We start from the raw sequence: 21,107 nt of genomic DNA on the forward strand, positions 1-21,107 counted from the left end.
CAGCAGGTACTGTTGGATACAGGACTGCACAGTAGACATGTGCCTCTGTTGACCAATCATTGTTGACAGTGGGCCCAGAAACATCAGACTGGACCATGAATAAGTGGAAGACGGTTGCATGGTCAGATGAATCACAATTTCTCATTCATCAAGTTGATGGTTGTGTTGGTGTATGCCATCTTCCAAACGAACTTTTACTCCCCCCCAAACAGATCATACACAGGCTGATAGTGGTGTTATTATGCTTTGGGAGATGTTCTTTGAGAGATGCCCAGCTGTGGGACCCTTAGTTGTTGTAGAACAGACCATGAAAACTGTGGACTATTCGAATATAATTGTGAATCAGCTGCATCCTTTATATGCCATCTGTCTTCCTAACTGGAAACGGAATCTTCCAGCAGGACAGCGCCCCATGTCTCTAGACTTGAATTGTGTTGCAGTGGTTCGAGGTGCATGAGGACAAATTCCAATTAATGTCCTTATCAGCTAACTCACTGGATCTTAATCCGATAGAACTCATTTGGGATGTCATGGAGCAGCAGCTGAGAGCTCAAATACCACCATGTTGCAATATCTCAACTTTGCGTGACTGCTTAGACAACCTGTCTCCAGTCATCTATCTATCAAGAACTTGTGGCATCTATGCCAAAGCGAGTTGCAGCTGTTTTGCAGACCAAAGATTGTATTATACATTATTGAGTAGGTGATCATAATGTTTTGGCTGTGTATGTATATTTTTATCTTTTAGATCAGTTAATGATAATATACATGCAACAAAGATGACTGTTTGCAATTCAAAACTGTTTTCAAAACTTTTTAATAGCTGAGGATACAATGCTCATCTTAATTGGCATGAATCATCAAAAAGCTTTTGTGTTGTAACATACTTTACTAAATATTACTTTAAATCAATCAATGATTGTATTTTTTATTGTTTATTTAAAAATTTATATACTGTAGCACACTGTAGAAACCATGCAAAAAATTTTCGTTGTCCATTTCAATTGATATCTAGCTATCGTAGAATATATTTTGTTTGCATTGAAGAATTATGCATGCCTTTAACGATCAGAGGATGTATTTAAAATATGAAATGTTGCATTGTTTTAAAAAGGCAACAATGTTAATGATATTGTAAACTAGATTTTTACTGTTAATGAAATCATGCCACAAGTTCACAGTCAGTCTGTATTTGGTTTAAGAGATTCTACAGTAGAATGAGACCATGGCATGGCTTATCCACTGCAGATGTATATTTCATAAAGACTATAGTTGATGAAAATCCATAATATAGTATTCATGAATCAACAACCTTTGAACTTTCCCCTGATAATAGTATGCAATCATGTCATAAAACTTGGCTGTGTCATTCGCTAGGAAATACAAGTTCTGCATCAGTTGGCAAGAGATACCCATGTGGTGTGCTTTCTCAATAAAACAAGAGAGAACCATTTTTAAAGAGATTAATTACTGGAGATGAAATTTGGATCCTGTATGAGAATGTTAATTGTACGTGTTCTTTGTCCATCCATGTTAAATCTTAATCATGATAAACCAGCCATGATAAACCTTTAATCCTTTCCTGGCGGGCATCCCATATACACATTCCCTAAGAACATCTCTTACAGCTGGGCGTCCCATCCACGCATCAGTAGAGATTGAATTCAGGGGGTGTGCAATGCGTATATGCATTTTTAAGCTGGAACATTTTTTTGAAGACCTAGATGGCACCCTATGTCCATTACTTTTGAAATGAACACAGTTTTGGGTTCCTGACCTTGAGTTTGTATATATTCTGCCTGACTTGTCAACTGTTGTGAGGGGAAAGCATAAACAGAGGTGGGCTCTTTAAATCACCATGTGATAATATAAACATTTGCATGTCTGATTTATATCCAATTCCTTTTTTTATTTTATTTTTTCTCTACTGTGTGCTGTCTTTTATGGTTACTGTGTGGATCTCTGTTACATTTTGCATTGCCTTCAGATATATTTCGGGTCCTTCCCTTTTTACTTTGGAAAGTCTCACTTCCAGTTTATAATGGCACGAAGGTGCTATTTATCAGAGGAAGAATACACTTATATGGTTAATGAACCATTTAACTAACAGATGAGATGGATGAGAGTGATGATTAATTTTCTAAAGAGTTAGAAAGTAATATTTCTCCGTGCTTTGAGATTTACCACAGTCTTCTGTTTAAATTTTGTTATATCTTACTGTAAATAGTTTTTATTGCGCTGTTTTATTAATTTTTAAACTTTATTGATGAGTTTTATCAATTAAAACTTTGGAATAAATTGAATAGCACTTCTACAAATTATTTTAAAAGATAAGCAGTTTTTAAATATATTTTCATGTAAAATAAAGTAAAAAAGGTTATTAAATGCTAATTTTAACATATATAAGAGTTCAAGTAATAATCTAATTACTAAAAATTACAAAATTGTACCACAAATTACAATGCTAGAAGTGAAACTTTTTTTTTCTGATTTTTTTAAAATAAAATTGGGCTTAGCGATGCAAAACCCCCTTCCTGTGCAGTGATTGCCTTGGATTCTCTTTTGTCTCACTTGAGCGTCTTAAACAAAGGTGAGCTGTTGTGAAAGGGTTAATGGTACCAATCCTGGTCTCTACCAGAAAAAAGTTTTAATGGAATTGGAAGGGTGTTGTTTATTAAGGCCTACTTTCATACAGTGAAATGACCAATTCAATGGAAAGCTGTTCCCAAATAAGCAAACTGAAAGAAGCAATCAACAAAAAATGACCAGCAAATGGATAAGTCATTATATGAGTCCGGTAATGCCAAGCTTCCAAGTATATTTAACCAGTTTTGAAAAGTCTAATGCATTAAAACCAAATTATTAACATTTAATTGGGATGTTGTATCTTATTATCGATTTTCTCTAGTTGTTGCCCTGTGTTGATTATTATCCATTTCTTACATTAAAAAATTTATATTCTCAATAAAAGGTTTAGTTCAATAAATGAAATAAAAATGCTCTTGGAGTATTTTACAGGCAAATAACAAGTGCTTTCAAAAGATGGTATTATGTAGCATCCAGGGATTAGAAAGAAGGTAATAGAGCAGAATGTATTATATATAAACTCAGCAATAAAATATAAAATCATGCACAATGTACTTATTAATGAAAGAAAATAAACTTTTAGGCCAGCTTAATAAAAATGAACCTGAATGAGCAGTAAATTTTACAAGAATGATCTAGAGTTGTGTAATTTATTTATCATTAGAATTAAAGTTTTTTTTTGGAAGACATTAAACTTAAATGCATTATATGTATGTAATAAATGTAATGTGTGTGAGAAATCTAATAGTGTGATTCTGTGTGCTAAAGTTTTCTTTCTCCCCCCCTTTCTTCCAGCTAACAGTTGCCGAAGCAACTTAATAATTTGAAGAAGTAAAGACATATTTTTTCCACTTTAAAAGGGAACAATTTGTTCTGTAGAATATAGCTTTAAGAGTAGAATATTTATATATTGCTACACTCTAAAAAGAAAAAAGGATCCTGTTATTAATATTGTTAATATTTTCTGTTTTACCTGCAATATTTTGTTGCTTATATAGATCTTAATATTTAATTTTTATTTTGGAATGAATCTACTATCAGTCTATTCCTTTTAAGTTAATATATTTTTATTTTTTAAATTCTTATTTATGTTTTACATCTCAATATTCTATACTGATAATTTTTATATATTTAAATTCAGTTAAATGTGATATTTTTTTAAAGAAAATAGTTATTAAATCTGTGATCTAAATTTAAATTTCTAATAGTTAATGTAATAATTTACATTTGTATTTCTAATAATCTGATGTATTGTGAACCAGAGACTTCACATTTTCTTCGTTCACTAAGTATAAAATATGAATGAAAATAAAGAGCATTTTTTTTTTAAAGTTCTGTAGCTATTTAATTATTTTTTTAAAATCTAGACCTGAAAAAATAATAAATTTTAAAGTAGGTAAACTACGGATAAAAGAGTTATAAATGTTGATTTAAGTATTTGATTATAATTGAATCATTTATTGAACCTTAAAAAATAAATTTGCTGTAAACTTTTGTCATTATTTAATAATACTGTTTTAATACTTATATCTCTCATATACTTGAAATAAAATCTCATTTAAAGTGATAATCAAAGTCAAATAACTATATTTTGTAGTCCATTGTATTATGATCTTTCTTTGTGTTATCTGTGCCCCAAAAAAGATTTCTAAGATTTAACATTTTGCTGTAATATTGTTTTGATGTATACTGTAATAATTTATTATTATTTAAACAGGGTTCGTAGCGGTCCTTATAAGTGCTTATAAGTCCTTATATTCGAAAATAAAATATAAAGGCCATTATAGGTGCTTACTTTATCTCTAAAGCCCTTATTTTTTGTTTTTAGTGCTTATTTTTTGCTTTTAGTGCTTTTTTTTTAATGAATGCACTATTTTTCCCCATACCAAAGCCGAAACTAAATAACTTTTCTTCTTAATATGGAATGTCAAATGGTGAATCATACTCCCGAAAATAGCTTTTCCCCCTTTCTCTGCATTAATATAACCTTTGGTGTGCACGAAGAGTACAGACAGGTGTGCGAAAGCAGTAGAACATTCAGGTACATTCGGCATTCTTTTCCTCCCACCCAAATACTACACACTTATGAATTTCTATCAAGATCTTAATAATTTGCATTCTCGTTCCGCTTCGTCAGTTCATATTCGTGTTTATTATGATCGTTATCCTTATATTATGAGCGTATGTATGAATGTTTATAATAACATAGTTGCAGTAACTGCTGAAGTATAGTAAACTTCCAAAAAGGGTTGTGTTTTAACACAGATTATCTTTCTAAGGAATAATATTCGGAATGGCTTAAATAAAAGGAAAGTAATCGAATAGTCAATAATTTCATTTTGTTGGCCAATACATTATACAGTACGAAGATTGGGAGGTTCTCCCCTTTCTCCGCAAAATCTCGAATATTGAAACTGTTACAGTTCGCTGCAAAATAAGCGACTGACTTTTTTCTTTCTTTTTCTTTTTCTTTTTTTCTTTTCTTTCTTTCTTTTTTTTTTTTTTTTTTTTTTGTCACTTTCCAATCTGAATTGAATAGGACTAAAATTCTGCGGTCTACCAACCCAAGTGAAGAATGATTCTGTTCCAAAAATTTAACGCCGTCTGTTGAAAATTAGAATGAAAAACACCCCAGTTATTTGCTTCTGTATTCTCCCAATACTGGCAGCTGATGATTCTGATTGCGTAATATCACATAGGGAAGAATTACGGCACACGTATTGCACAATAACGTTTGCGATATTTTGCAGAGATAATTAATTTTGATGTTCTGTCTGAGATTTGTTTATGAACACTTAAAAGAGTTTTACTGTGCTTGTTGAACAGAATATTTTTCAGTTCCATTGGTTTATTTTTATATGATGCACATATTGAAATGTCAAAAGCATATATTTAGCGGAAAAATCTAAAGAGCAGCTACAGTCTACCCCCCTCCCCTCAGCTTCTCTTTTTCAAGTTACGCTCGACTGTCCGAATATTCCCCAGTTTCCAAGTATGCGAGTTAGTTAAGCTTTTACTGTTAAAGGATGACTGCATGAAGCAAATTTCTGTCTTCTGATTTCGGAAATGTTCCTCTTTTTTACTTAAATTACTTTGATTGCAATATCTGTTAAGGAAAAACTGATATACAATGAAAATTTAGAAAATGTTCAGAATTTAGATTTAAATTATTTAAATATCAATATGAGTGGAAAAATAAATTGTATTTATTATTAGGTTCCAAGAGAATACAATAAATATGTTTTATTATTATTTATTTTCTCTATATTGAACTGAAATTTCATCATTAAATCTTGTAATATAGTTTAGTTCTGCATAGTTTTTTTTTCTCTCTTTGTAAACCAGTTCTGTAAATTGAACTGTTATTTAAAATTTAAAAAAGTAATTATTTTCCATGGTTGAAATAATGCTTATTCTCTCTTAATAAATACTGCATTTCTCATATTTTAAATTACGAGTCTAATTTTTAAGGTCATGCAGTTGTGTATAATATCATTAGACAGGTGCTTATTTTTTTTTTCTTAAAATGTGCTTGAAAGGTGCTTATTTTTTTACCTAAAATGTGGCTATGAACCCTGTTAAAATTTGAAAGTGATTTTATTATCATATAAAATCCTTCACTTAAGAATATAACTTTATTGTATTGCTTTCAGTCATTCTGTTAAATAAATAAAATAAATAAATAAACTAAATAAATAAATAAACACATCCTTTCCATACTTCCATTGAAAAGTCATCCAAGATGTTATAACCAGTGAGATGTTTGCTTGTGAACATGCTTTACCATTATTAATCAATATATGTATTCGTTAGTTTGTCTCAAGGCATCTGAAAATATCTAATTATATCACTGTACCAGAAAATGCATTGAGCAGATGAATTTCAGATTTGTGGTGTATATCTATACTAACATCAGACTATGTAGTTTGGTTATAGAATACCCTATATTTCAGAGAGAGAAAAATCTTTTAAGAAAATCTAATATAATATATTGCAAAATGTAATGAATTATTACAATATCTGCATTGTTGAAAACTTATTGCTCTTTGGCAGCTTTTTCCCCCCCTCTTGGTGTGTCATTATTATTATTATTAAATGTAATGCTGTCAGTAATTTTATTTTTACAGTAAAAATAACTGTTTTGTGAACTAAGTGATAAAATTTATTATTGTATGTAAGTTGGAATTAAACTGTGATTTTTATTTGAAATTTTATGTACAAACTTAATTTCTTTGGAGCCAAGTTGATTTTGTGCATATAATAAATAACATGTACAAAATTATATTTTAGTAGAAATAAGTTGCAATTTGTAAATTTGATTATTAATATATGAAAAACTTATACAGTTAAGTGTAGTTTATTGTTGAATGTATGTTATTTGTAGAAGTAAAAAAAAAAAAAAAAAAAAAAAACTATGCTAATATTGTGTAATTAGTTGTTACATATATGTATTATAGAATATAAAATATATTTATAAAGAAAAATGAACATGTATTTTATATATTTTTTAAGGGAAAAATATTTAATATTTATGCCAAAAGAAATGAAAGTTAAAATTTTGACTGTTGAAGTAGTATATAAATCTCATTCTTCCAATCAAATTTTGCATATCTTTAATTAATGAAAAATATCATTAAAAAGGAATCAATATTGTGCGTTTGGATCTTATAAATAAAATTACACATTGTGCACTTACTGCATGCAAGATACTTTTCTTCAAAAGGTAATATTATTACAAATGGTAGATTTTTTTTAAATGTATATCTCTTATATAAGTGCTCAATTTTTTTAAAATTTATTTTGTTGTGTAATCTTTCATTATAAATTGAATAGTGGTTATAAGTCTGAAATTTCTTTGGGAAGGAATTAATATATTTCCATCTATATTACGATCTTATTGAAAATGCATGAAATTTCAATTAATAATAATAATCATTTTATTTCGACATTTTAAATTCATGAAAGTTCTTAGAGGAAAGATTAAAAAAAAAAAAAAAATGTAAAATGTTGTCAGTTATATGTAGAATGGCTTTATCATACAGATGTTCATATTTGCTGTAATTTACTTTCTGCATTAATTGTTTTCTAAATATAGACAGTGCAATATTGTAGCAAGTTTTATGTGCAAGATTTCCACTGAAAAAAGTCCACTTAGTATATCTTGTTTAATATGTCTGAAAGTTGTATCTTAGATAATAAATTTTTTGTTCTACACTGAATAATGCAAAAGTTTCCATCTAGCAATAATTTATGATACAGTAATTTTTCCACCATTTTGCATTGCAATTTTGAACATCTCTTTTCATATAACACATGATTTAAGTTCTCTGTCTTGAATTTTTTAAATTTAATCATTAAACTTGTAAGCCTATCAACAGTTTGACTAAAACTATTATGGATATTATACTCTATTCTAAATACAAAAATCAAATTGTAATTTGTTGAAAATTTTAATGGTTGTTATATGAGGTATTAGACCGTTGGTTCTCTTCCCCCCCCCATGCACCTTTTTTACCACTGATAAGATGATCATTCCCCTCTCATTTCCAAAATTCAAAAAACACATTTTTTTAAATTTAAATCTAGATTATTTTAAAATTTTTTTTTATAAATTAAATAAGAAAAAGTATGAAAAGTTATTAAATACAAAAACTTGAATAAATAGTTTTTTATATTCATGGACTAAAATTAATCCTTAATAGTTAAAAGCTGGCTACGTCTCTCCTTCCTGAAAGTATGAAATTCTCCCTTAGTTGAGGAGAATTCTTTCTTAATTGAAAAATCCCTGTATTATATACTATAATCTGCGAGTTTCAGATTGTATTTTTTTTTAATGAGAAAGTTATGGAACTTAACTGATGCACACTATGAAATATCCATGTTGAAGCAAAAAGGGATGATCGGATAACAAAATTCTAGAGCCTGTAGAAGTTTGTTTCTTTTAGTATAGTACTCTACAGGTATGGGCGTTTGACCAGCTGGTTGCAATTCTTTGAATCTCTCAATATCAGCAGGTTGGGAACCTTTCCTTTGAAAGGCAGCAGGAATGGATAAGGGATCCTCAGTCATAGTTTTTTAAAAACTAGTAAACATATCTGTATCCTAAGCTGAGAAGCCTCCGTAAGCTCATGTAATGTGGATCTCCCATCTAATCACCACATAAATTTGCCTCTAGGAAACAATTTTAATATGCAAAGAGAAAATAGTCACTAGGAATATTTGGAGAATATGGGGGTATATAAGTGCATATTCGTATTCGAGCCAGAAATGACTGTGGAGATATATGCTTGTGTATAGGTATTATGTTGTACTGATTTTTCATCTCAGTGTAAAATGCAGCATTAAAAATTGTCTGCTCAGTTCTTGGTTTTAAAAATAATCTAATTAACCATCAATGAATATCTTATCAGAATGCAGTGTAATCCTTTAGTTGCATATTTCTTTTTTAATGCAGTTCATTATTTAATTGCCACATTGTGTAGATAAATTTCAATATGATTCTTTTTCATTAATAAAATTCATTAACGAAGCACAATCAATGGTCATATTTAGTTCAGTGGTTAGTAAATTTGTATAAAATTTTTGCTTACAGATTTTAACTCTTAAATGCATGTAGTTTTCACTTGGCTTCATACTCATATTTAGTCATGTAAATCAAATCAAAATACAAATTTCAGCTTACTGCATAGTGTAACCAATTAGTACATACTGTTTACGTATATAGTTTTGAAAGTTTCAGTGTGGTAGCAACACTAATTGTGTAATGGTGATTATTGTGAGTTAATGTGTAGGTTGTGGACATTATATATGTGTTTACGAATTTTTGATTTTGTGTTTGTTGGTATTTTGATGTATTCAAAGTTTTAAAATTGAACAAGTTTGTAAGATATGTATTATTACATAAAATTGTTATTACACAGTTGTCTATAATTTTTTTTGTCAAAGTCAATAATATCTTTTCAAAAATTGGAATAAAAACTTAGTTTAGATTTTTTTTTTTTTTTTTTTTTTTTTTTTTTTTTAAGTATTTTTCCTATTTATTTTGATATCAGTTCTAATGTATTTTTGAAAAACAAAAATAAAAATTCATGCATTTAAGGGTTAAGCTATATAAATCTATATTATGAGCCTAAATGATTGATAGTGCTAATTTATAGTGGTATCAGTTGTTTAACTTATGTATTAGCTGTTTAATTTTAAGCTGCAAAACTAAATGGGAGGGGGGGGGGGTTAAGTGCATGCTTAATATTCTGTTTATTTGCAGTATTTATGTGACAGTTAAGCTGTTTTATTATGTATTTTTATTGTACTTTATGTCACTAAGCACAACCTCTGTATTATGAATATTAATTTTCTAAATTGAAATAGTAAAATTAACTATTTTTAAAACTGATGGTTTTGTTAGTTTAATGATGAAATCTACTTGTAGTAATTAATTAAAAAAGTAATTTATTTGTGTCGTGCAACATACAAATGTAATTTAATTTTATATATATATTTTTTTTGGAAAGGGAAAATCTGTAACTTAAGTGGCAGGTTATCATAAAATAGTTGAAATTACAAGTGTATTCTTTTTCTGGAAAATAAAATAAATGAATTTTAGCAGTATTTTCAAAAAATAAAATAATTGTTAGAGCATTCATAGTACTTAATTTCCAGGCTTATCTATGAATAACTCATAAAATTTACTGACTATATCTTAAAATTAGGCAGCTATTCCAAAGTACTGGGACTCCCTCTTTTTTACCATTTAAATGTTTTTAATTTGGAGATTGAATAGTCGTGTAAATTAATTTCTGCCTTTTTATTATTATAATTTGTGTGTTGGATAATAGTGATTATTTTAAAAATTGTGATAATTCTACATCATAAATAATTACATACAGCTTTCTCTTTTTTATAAAGTAATATGCCCTTATTATTCGCTAAAACGTAAAACAAAAGCAATTATCTAATAAATTTTGTGATAAATCATGTTATGTAAAATGAAAAACCATAAATTGGATATTATATCACGTCATAATTAGTTAGAGGCCATAACCACTTTCTTATAATTTAATACACTCTCATGACTCATCTACTGATGTATAAAGTAAAAGCAATTATTTAGTAAGGTATGAGACAAATCATGCAGTAGTAAATTTCTCGCATTAAATTAATAAAACACATTTTTAAGTAATAATGGACCTTACAAAAGAGGAGGTATGTTTTATAATGGTAGATATTGGTTATTTATAATGTATCATAAAAGCCAGCATTTTTATTACTTTATTTATTAACCCCTTCACATACAAACCAAATACATGTCTGAATTTAATTTGACTCAACTCTGGCTACTCATATGCAAACTTGGAAACAAAACGATGTATTTTCAAATTTGCATTACTATACGACAATAATAATATACTGCACGGTGTTTGCTGAAGACAGTTCTTGATGTCTGTAAGTCAGTAATGGCACATGAAATCAATGACGTCTTCCAAACGTCATTGTATATCAAGGGGTTAATGTCATGAAATATAAGAAATAATTTTTACTATAGAGCAATTCAAATTTTTCATTTTCTGTGAATATTGCAGAATTTAAAATGGAAAGGGGGACAGTAACGCTGATTTGTGCAATATATTTGTAAAGATCTTAATTATATGTATCTTGTGACTTGCATTTAATTGTTTTTAGAGTAAAGATTTTAATTATGTAGAGGGGAAGAAGATAAAGAAATCTAGTACTCAACCTGTCTTACATTTTGATCAGTGTGTACTGTTCCTAATTGTACTTTTTTTTTTTAAAGATTTGTCAGATAAATTTGGATGTATTGATAATTTTCAACTAAACTTTTAATGTAATTTCTTTTTGTATTTTGAAATAAACGGGGTTTTGGAGTGTCCTGCTTTTATTCTAAAAATGATGGTACTGAATCTTTACTGTGAAAACAATTAATGCAGGATGTTCAAAAAGGTATGGTTATAATTTGTGGTATTAAATGTGAGTAATTTGCTATCCAGTTGTAGTGATATATTTTCGTATTTTGTGAAGTATTTTTTAGAATAGAGATGTTTATAAGTGTGTAAAAGTTGCTGTAAATCAGTGTTTCTCAACTGGATTTACTCCAAAGACCGGTAAAATATTTCGGTACGTTCTTGTGGACCAGTAAGTTTAATAATTCAACCCACTAGCACAATTTTTTCACATAAATAAATCATCATCGATCATATAATTTTCTAAAGTAGTAAACTATTGTTATTGGAATGTATGTGCTGTTGTAATATCAGTTGTCGGTCGATAACACATTGGATTTTGAACAGATAGCTGAATATTTCGCGGACCGGCAAATATTTCTTGCAGACCAGTGCCGGTGGTTTAGAAACATTGCTGTAAATGGTCTATGAAGGTACAATTAATGTTTTTAATTATTTTTTATGAACTGAAAAGGTGTAATATATTAATTTATTGCTTTTCTAACTTAAGCATTTTATTTTAAATATGTTTTTAATAATATTATGTGTATATTTAATTTAAAGAGATAAAAATGCTGGTAAATGTAAATTTATGTTTTATTATATAGCATACATTCCACTGCTTAATATTCTTATCCTTTTTAAAAAGTTTTGGTATTTGGTAGGGAAGTTCTAAAATTATAAGGAATTAAATAAAATGCTTATGAACCCAAAAATGTGTGGCTTTAATTTTTATGCATCTGTTGATTACAGCAAAAATTTAAATGCTCTATAATTTTAAAGGATTTTATAAATTTATATATACACACACACACACAGTACAAAGTCCGTAATCCGGATGTACATTATCCGGAATGATCTATAATCCGGACCTCAAAACCACAGACTTTTTTTTGGTATGCTTTATGCATGCACGTTGGTAGGATGTGTCTCCAGATACGGTCACGTTAAAAAATGCTTGGCATATTTTATGACCAGCTGCCATATTTCATTGTGACGACGATGAAGATGATAGCCGCGAATTTGAAAGTTTTCGGACATCGCAAACTAAAGGTGAAATTTTCCAGTTATTGGATTTTGTAAAGAAATGTGGAGAAGCGGTAATAAATGAAGATGATATAACAGTTTCATTGTGACGACAATGCCCCAATCATCAATCAATTAATGAACTGCGAAATCTGTAGTATGGTTCTAGATCCAGAAAATACCGCTTCCGATAGGTGGAACTTTGTAACTGAACAAGAAATTATGCCTGTTTATATGTTTATAGAATTAAAGATAAAGTATTAGCACAAAAAAAAAACGAAGCAACTTAAACAACTTGCATTGAAAGAAATGTTTGATAAAGTAAACAAATAAATATTAAGCTTTTTTTTTTTTTTTTTTTTGTATTGGGTTGGCAACTAAGTAATTGCAGATTTTTTTTAGAAAATCAAAGACAATTTTTTCATGGAACTAAATAACTTTATTCTGTAATATATTGCTCATTTTGATCAATGACCTTTTGCCATCTTTCAGGCAGCATCATAATGCCACGTTCATAAAACTTCTGGTTTTTATTAGCAAAAAACTGAATCAGGTACGATTTGACATCATCATCATTATTGAAATTTTTACCATTCAAGGAGTTTTGTAAAGATCGAAACAAAAAGTAATCAGATGGTGCAAGGTCAGGACTATATGGTGGATGTGGCAAAACATCCCAACCAAGCTCCAATAATTTTTGCCGAGTGACCAAAGATGTGTGTGGCCTTGCATTGTCATGAAGGAATACAACACCTTTTCGATTTGTCAATTCGGGCCGCTTTTCTTCAACTGCATTGTTTAATTTCGTTAGTTGTTCAATGTAGACATCAGAATTGATCGTTCGGTTGGGTGGTAAGAGTTCAAAGTAGACAATTCCTTTGTAATCCCACCAAACTGATAACAAAACCTTCTTTTGATGAATATCAGCTTTTGATGTTGTTTGAGTTGGTTCACCTGGCCTGCTCCACAATCTTTTCCGCTTGATACTGTTGTAAACAACTTATTTTTCATCGCCAGTTATCAGCCGTTTTAAAAATGCATCATTTTCATTACGTTTCTTTAGCAAATCGCAGCTGTTAATGCTTTGCGTTAAGTGCGTTTCTTTCAGTTCGTGAGGAACCCATGTATCGAGTTTTTGAACATAGCCAAGTTGTTTTAAGTAATTTTCAATGCATGTACGTGATACATGAAGCTTCTCTGCAATCTCACGTGTTGTACTGTGACGATCCGAATCGATTATTGCTTTGATTAAGTCGTCATCACCTTCAACTGGACGACCAGAGCGTTTTTCATCTTTGAGTGAAAAATCCCCAGAACGAAATTTGGCAAACCAATTTTGACACTGCCGTTCTTTTAAGCCTTTGTCACCATAAACAGCACATCACTTGAGCTTGCGATGCGTTTTTCCCTTTACGGAAATAAAAAAGCAAAATATGACGAAAATGTTCCTTTTGATTTTCCATTTTTCAACGAACGCCAAACAAAAACTACGCAACCGATCAAAAAACTTTTTTTACTGATTGACAGCTGAATTGCCAACTATCAAATAACAAAATGTGTTTTACATTTGTACTACGTTTTCAACCCTAAAAATTCAACTGAAGCCATCTATGAGTGAAATCCGCAATTACTTAGTTGCCAACCCAATAAATATTGATACCCTTTAGATCATAATTGCTCTTTATTTCATAAATTTCGGTTTCATATTTTTAATTGTATAATTTCTGCATGCCATCTTATCAGATTTAAATTGATGATCTATAATCCGGAATCGCCGAAGTCCGGATCACGGACTTTAGACTGTAATTTGAACTTATTTCTATTATTTCTAAGTTCTCTCACTATAGCTAAATAATTTCGTTTGGAAATAATAGCATATGGTTGCTATTCTGTTATTCATTGCACATATTTTATTTGTAGTGAATGAATTAAAGTGCAGATATGAATATGGATATTTAATAGATATAAGTGAAAATAAAATACTTTTCTGACATAGTTTGGAAGTTTGAATTTTTATTCTGATGTTCTTAACTTTTTAAGTACATATGATAAAAAAATTTATCTATAGAATAATATAAATAATTTTATTGTGTTGTGTCACGTTTCTGTAGTGCAAGGCGGAAATCTTATAGTAATACTGTTAGGAATCTTGTATTTAGATAGCTAATTTTAATAGAATTATAATTAAAATTGTTGTATTTTTCCCTGTAATGCAGCGCGAGACAAATTTTGAGAGAAAGCTATGTCGGAAAAGTAAAAATACAAGAGTACATGCATTTAACATTGCGTTAAAGTTTATCTCGGTAATCTATATTAAATTCAATAAAGTGTAATTGAACGCTATGTTTGCTGTAACCGAAATTCCACTGTTTATGCTTTCGAGAAATCTCGAGAAGCAGAAAATACTAAAAAGATCTCGCGCAGCCAGTTCAAATATATAAAAGACCGAAGACATAGCGTTTTAGTTGGCTCACCCCACCTAACTGTCCTCCTGGACATAACTCCAGCATTCAATCTACCTCAAGCGCCTCTAGTGGCCCACCAGCGGCCGAGCGGTAAAGTCGCTGAACACTGGTAGTTCGATCCGAGGTTCGAATCCCGCGGACGGGCTGGCTGCATGGGCGTTTTCGTGTTTTTCCCCATGTGTAACGTGTATACGAACCAGTTTCCCTTAGAAAGTCCTCCACGAAGGCATCCCTCCTTTTAGGCAGATAACCCTAGTGTGCTTTGCCATAATTAAATACAAAAATACACCAAGCGCCTCTAGTAGCACCTACCTTACGACAACAGGATAAAAAATGTAAATTGCATGTTATTCTCTTCTCGGCATATGGCGGAACCTGGTTGTAGTTGGTTGCTTGGTTATTGTTATTGCGATTTGTTTAGTTGCATTGAATTGTATTTTAAAACGGTTTTTCTAGTAGTTTGAAGTATAACTACTAATTATATTGCGTGATATTGTGAACGAAACAGCTTCGGTAGATCAAGTGCAGCAGGCTTTCGTCTATGTCAGGGGTTCTTAACCGGTGGTAAGCAAAGTATTTTTAACTATTAAATTCAAAAATTAAAACCCCAACATCAGGGTTGAGTTTTTTTTCTCTAACACTCGTAAATTTATGCAATCTGAGCTTTGTTCAAGAGTGGTGGTGGTACTAAAGGCTTTCAATTTTTGTTTAGATGGTACGCGTTAGTGAAAAGGTTGAGAACCGCTGGCTATGTCATCAATTAAATTTTCACTAATTGCCGCGTGAAATGGACAACATACAAGGGCACCTGAGAGTTTCCTGCAATATGACCGTCGATACAGGAGCCAAAGTTACCATCGTCAGAAAAGATTTGGCTCAACAACTGGAAGGTAAACTTATTTGGACGCCGCCCTACGTTACCTTCCAGGCTGTGTCCGGCGAGAAGGTGACATCGACGGAAAAGTAAACTTCAACATCACGTTTGGAAATGCTGCCTACCATCACACGGCATATATGGCAAAGATTACAGACCCTTGCATACTCGGACTGGACTTTCTTAGGAAAAGCAATTTTTCCTTGGACTTTAAAAATAACGAACTGCATTCTGCCTCTGAAGACATAGCCTTATTCGGAATGTATGATGAAGTTAAATCTGTTCACAAATTTGAAGCTCAGGACGATATCACAATACCAACAAGAACAAAAATTTTACTTCCTGGATCCATGCCCGAAAATAGAAATTTCCGCTATGGTGTCATCCCAAGATTTGTAACAGCCGGAAAGGAGTACTAGTAGCTAGTAGTCTTAGCACTTGTCGACCTATCTAGGACCGTTATCCCAGTGAAAGTTGCCAATGTAACTGACAAGGCGAGAGTTAAGAAAGGTGGAGTGGTTGCAGCATGAACTCCAGTGACCAGCGTTAAACGAAACAGCAACACCGCAGAATTCCTGTCTTCAAAGAGCATTACATCGGAGTTATTGCTCATTGCATAATTAAACGATGTAGAGAGAAAGGCTGCGGAATATGTCATTCAAGAATTTCAAGATGTTTCCTCCCGCTCGTCTTCTGACGTGGATCGAACCAGTTTGACACAGCATGGAATCGATACCGGCGTTCATCCACCAACTAAGGAACATCCAAGACGGCATTTACTACCGGACAAGGACTTTGGCAATTCAACATGATGCCCTTTGAACTCTGTAATGCTCCGACAACATTCGAATGAATCATGGAGACTGTTTTGAAAGGTCTTTCATGCGAAGCCTCTCTGATATACCTGGATGACATCATCATCGTCTGGAAGAGTTTTGAAGAACATTTAGAAAATCTTAGAAAGGTGCTTCAGAAACTGAAAGAAGCCAATCTAAAGTTGAGTCCCGCTAAATTCAGACAGGAAGTTACTTATCTCGAACATGTCATCTCTGCCGAAGGTGTGTGTACAGATCCAGAAAAGTGTCAGTAAAGACTGGAAAAATTTTTGCCGAGTGACCAAAGATGTGTGTGGCCTTGCATTGTCATGAAGGAATATAACACCTTCATGACAAAGACTGGAAAAAAAAGGTTCATCAGCTGAGAATTTTCCTGAGACTTTGCATCTACTATAGGAGATCCGTGAAAGACTTTTCTTCCGTAGCAAGACCTTTCCACAAACTGACAGGAAGCAAACAAAAGTTCTTGTGGACTTATAAAAGTATGTGAGGATGCATTTAACAATACATTTTCTGATTGATACTGTTGCGTTCTACGGGTTCCTGAATTTGGAGTAATTGACGATAACACTTGATGAAGAATCAAAACACAATTTATTCGCGAGTATTACACAGAAGAGTTCCAAAGACACGTTTACAGTCTTTGAAAATTACGATAAACACGATGAAACAGTCAACAACACAGCCTTCGGGCTACATTGGTGAGGACAGCTTCACGGCAAAGTACTACAGTACAGCTTCTAGCTCGGTTCGGTCGCTCTCAAGTTAATCTCTCAACTCAAAACACTATTACTGAACTCAACATACTATCGCTCAGGACAGGCACGGTATATATAGTTTTAACCTACCTTCGAGAATGTTGCTTAACAAGTAATTTATAGGTTCGAAAATCTGAGCCGACCTTTTTAAAAAACCAACATTTATTTTTCACGCCATTTCTTATTCTACAAAATCTTAAATGCAACTAACTATCAAATAGAAAAGCAGACGTAGACGTAATGCATCTGCGCACGTGATCCTAGTGACAGAAAAATTCTTTAGGGTTGCCACAGAAAGCAGTGTGTCGCCACAATTCTCCTACCTTTTGAGTAGATGGCTACACACTCAAAACAAAAAACTTACATTAATCTAAATGAAGGTTATATAACAAAGAAAATTACTTAATACTTAAATCATATCACGTGAAAACAAAATTTATACTGAGGAATAATACAACAATAATAGCACAACAAAATAAATCATAATAACTCAAAGACATGAATTACATTGTTCGTGATTTTACAACTCTATCACTACTGGTGGTGAAAGTACGTAGCGTATTCGGAAACTAAGTACCGTTTCATTCTAGCGCCATCGCAGCGCTGTGGTAGGCGTCCCGCGCATGCGCACTAGTCTTTCTTGTTCACCGACTTTCAATTGTCGCCATTTTGGTTGCTCTATGTTGTGTTTTCAGTTTGCTGTGCAAATTCAAACTGTTTAAGACAATTAGTTCTCCCGCTGACTGTGAGATTCGTGCCGTGATTAAATTTTTGAACGCGAGGAATGTTAAACCGGACGAAATTTATCGTCAAGTGACAGAAGTTTACGGTGAATACGCGATAAGTGATGGAATGGTGAGAAAGTGGGTAAGAATGTGTAATGCAGGTCGAACAAATGTGCACGCCGAGGCTCGGAGTGGTCGGCCTTCTGTTGTCACCGATGATTTGGTTAAGAAAGTTTAATAAGCAATTCATGAGAACAGACGCTTCACAATGACAACTCTTTGAGAGGCATTTCCACAAATTTCACGTACTGTGTTGTTCGAAATTGTATCTGACCGCTTGAATTATCGCAAACTGTGTTCCCGATGGGTTCCAAAAATGCTCACTGATGTTCACAAAACAAAGCGACTTGGTAGTGCCCTGAAATTTCTCACGTGGTACAGTGATAAGGGGAGAAAACTTTTTAAACCAAATTGTGACAGGTGATGAAACTTGGGTGTGTCATTTCACACCAGAATCGAAACAACAATCGATGGAGTGGAGACACATTCGTTCTCCGAAAAAACAAAAGTTCAAAGTGACAATGTCATCACAAAAAATCATGTGCATTGTCTTCTGGGATAGGAAAGGCGTTTTGCTTACTGAATTTCTTCCCAGAGGTTAAACCATTAATGCGGCACGATATTGTGAGACTTTAACAAAACTAAGGCTTGCCATTCAAAATAAACGAAGAGGAATGCTTAGTAAAGGAATTGTGTTGCTCCATGACAATGCTCGGCCCCATACTGCTGGTGTCACTCAATCGTTAATTCGACAATTTCATTGGGAGCAGTTCGATCACCCGCCGTACAGTCCGGACTTGGCGCCGTCCGACTATCACTTTTTCCTGCACATGAAGCGCGAGCTTGGTGGCAAGCGCTTTGGATCTGACGATGACACGAAAAATGCTGTGGAGTCGTGGTTATCGAAATTGGCGGGAAGTTTCTTTGACGATGGTATACAAAAACTGGTCACCCGCTATGACAAGTGTTTGATCATTGGCGGAAACTATGATGAAAAATAGTTTAAGACATGTATTTTCATGTAAAAATAAAATTAGATTCGAAAAAATTGTTTTACTATTTTTTTTTTTTCCAAAATGGTACTTAGTTTCCGAATACGCCTCGTAACATGATCATTTTGAGTATTATCTATTATATTATCCAGTTCCAATCTAAACAATCTCTGTATAGGTCTCAAGAACTCGGAATTATTACTTTTTACTAGAACAACTCTTATGTTGCCATCTTGACCAGGGATCACCCGAATAACGCGTGCTAAATTCCAATATGCACGGTTTTTTTTTTTTTTTTTTGATCCTCCAGCAAGACAATTTCTCCTACAGAGAGAGGTTTATTTTTGTAATTTCTGGTAGACTGCTGTCTTAACTGCCCTAGATACTCAGAGCGAAATCTTACTCTTAACAATTCTGTCATTCTGTGGAGATACTTCGCTCTTCTACTCAATTTTCTTTGTCCACATTGTCAATATCAGGTAAACCCGACTGTGGAGTTTCATGCAGAAATTTTTCCGGAGTTAAAGGCAAGGGATCTTCAATATCGTCAGACACGTTGGCATTGTGGAGAATTGTTGTGGAGAGTATACACACATAGATACGGAGAGATACGCAACAGTATCACACGTTGTGGAGAATTGTCAACTCAAGACGTAAGTGGTCTTGAGTTGACAATTCTTTCACAATCGCACAAGACGGTGAGTAACTCTTCATCACCAAGAGAAGCACGACCTAAAATTTTTCTCAATATTTGTTTTAGAATTTGTATTAAACGCTTCCACCATCCACCCCACCAAGCGGCGGATGGAGGATTAAATTTCCATTGTATTCTCTTTTCAGCAGCCTTAGAGCAGATGTAGTTCCAGTCAATGGTTTGCAGAACTCTCTCTGCACCCACAAAATTTGTTCCATTATCGGAATATATGGTGGTAGGACGTCCACGACGTGTGATAAAACGGCTTAAAGCCTGAAAAAATGATTCAGTTGTTAATGAGGTAACCGGTTCCATATGGATAGTACGAAAAACTGCACAGGTGAAGAGCACAGTATATGATTTTCGTCCATCCTTTAAATGCAACAGTCCTGCGAGATCACAACCTACGATTTCAAAAATGACTGAATCACGAACCCTATCATTTGGTAAAACGCCTGGGACTGTCTCACCTCTTTTAGCCTTAAATCTCTTATATGTTTCTTATGCAGTTCCTTATAGTTTTACGTGATTTTAAAATCCAGTATCTTTCTCTTAAATGCGACATCAACAATCTAGTACCTGCATGCAACAAATCTTTGTGGGCACTACTGGATGTTTAGAAGGTAATATGATGGGGAACTTAAAGCTGTTAGAGTCGTCACGATAAGCAACATTAGACTTAGCTCTTATTAGACCCTGACTATCGACAAATGGTCCAAGTCGTCTTAGCTTATCATCTCTTTCACCGTTAAACGACTCTTTTTGTATTAATAACATTAAAGCTATTTCTCCCCTTTCTATTTCAGATACAGTCAAATCCTTAGAATGGTTGTTATTATTACTCTTACGCACATTATTATAAAATCTGAATATCCATGATAACATTCTTACAATTTTCTTAAATGATGAGAAATACTTATAGTACCATCCAATACAATTATTCTTTACCAACGTGACAATAACTGTCTTACGTATTTCTGAATTAACTAAATCCTCATCTGGTTCATCATTAAATTTAGGCCAATTTGCCTCATCTTCCAGTAACCAATCAGGTCCCTCCCACCATTTTCATTCTATTAATTTATAAGGTATTTCTCCCACTTCCCTAGCATGCCTTCGTGGTGTAACGGTAGC

General features: G+C 32.4%; 1 protein-coding gene across 2 annotated transcripts in view; it reads left to right on the plus strand.

Moving 5' to 3' along the window:
- LOC118181515 (TOM1-like protein 2) overlaps positions 1 to 12,259 on the plus strand; it is a 92,368-nt gene extending 80,109 nt beyond the window's left edge. For both annotated transcript variants that reach the window (XM_035350672.2, XM_085810837.1), the window contains exon 16: positions 3,382 to 12,259. In XM_035350672.2, the coding sequence (XP_035206563.1) occupies positions 3,382 to 3,385 (4 nt within the window). In that variant the 3' untranslated portion in view covers positions 3,386 to 12,259. The remainder of the gene's footprint in view (positions 1 to 3,381) is intronic.
- Positions 12,260 to 21,107: the final 8,848 nt, after the last annotated feature.

Source organism: Stegodyphus dumicola, chromosome 2 (assembly GCF_044657685.1).
Source record: "Stegodyphus dumicola isolate Sdum_Otavi_A_Nest chromosome 2, ASM4465768v1".
NCBI lineage: Eukaryota > Metazoa > Arthropoda > Arachnida > Araneae > Eresidae > Stegodyphus > Stegodyphus dumicola.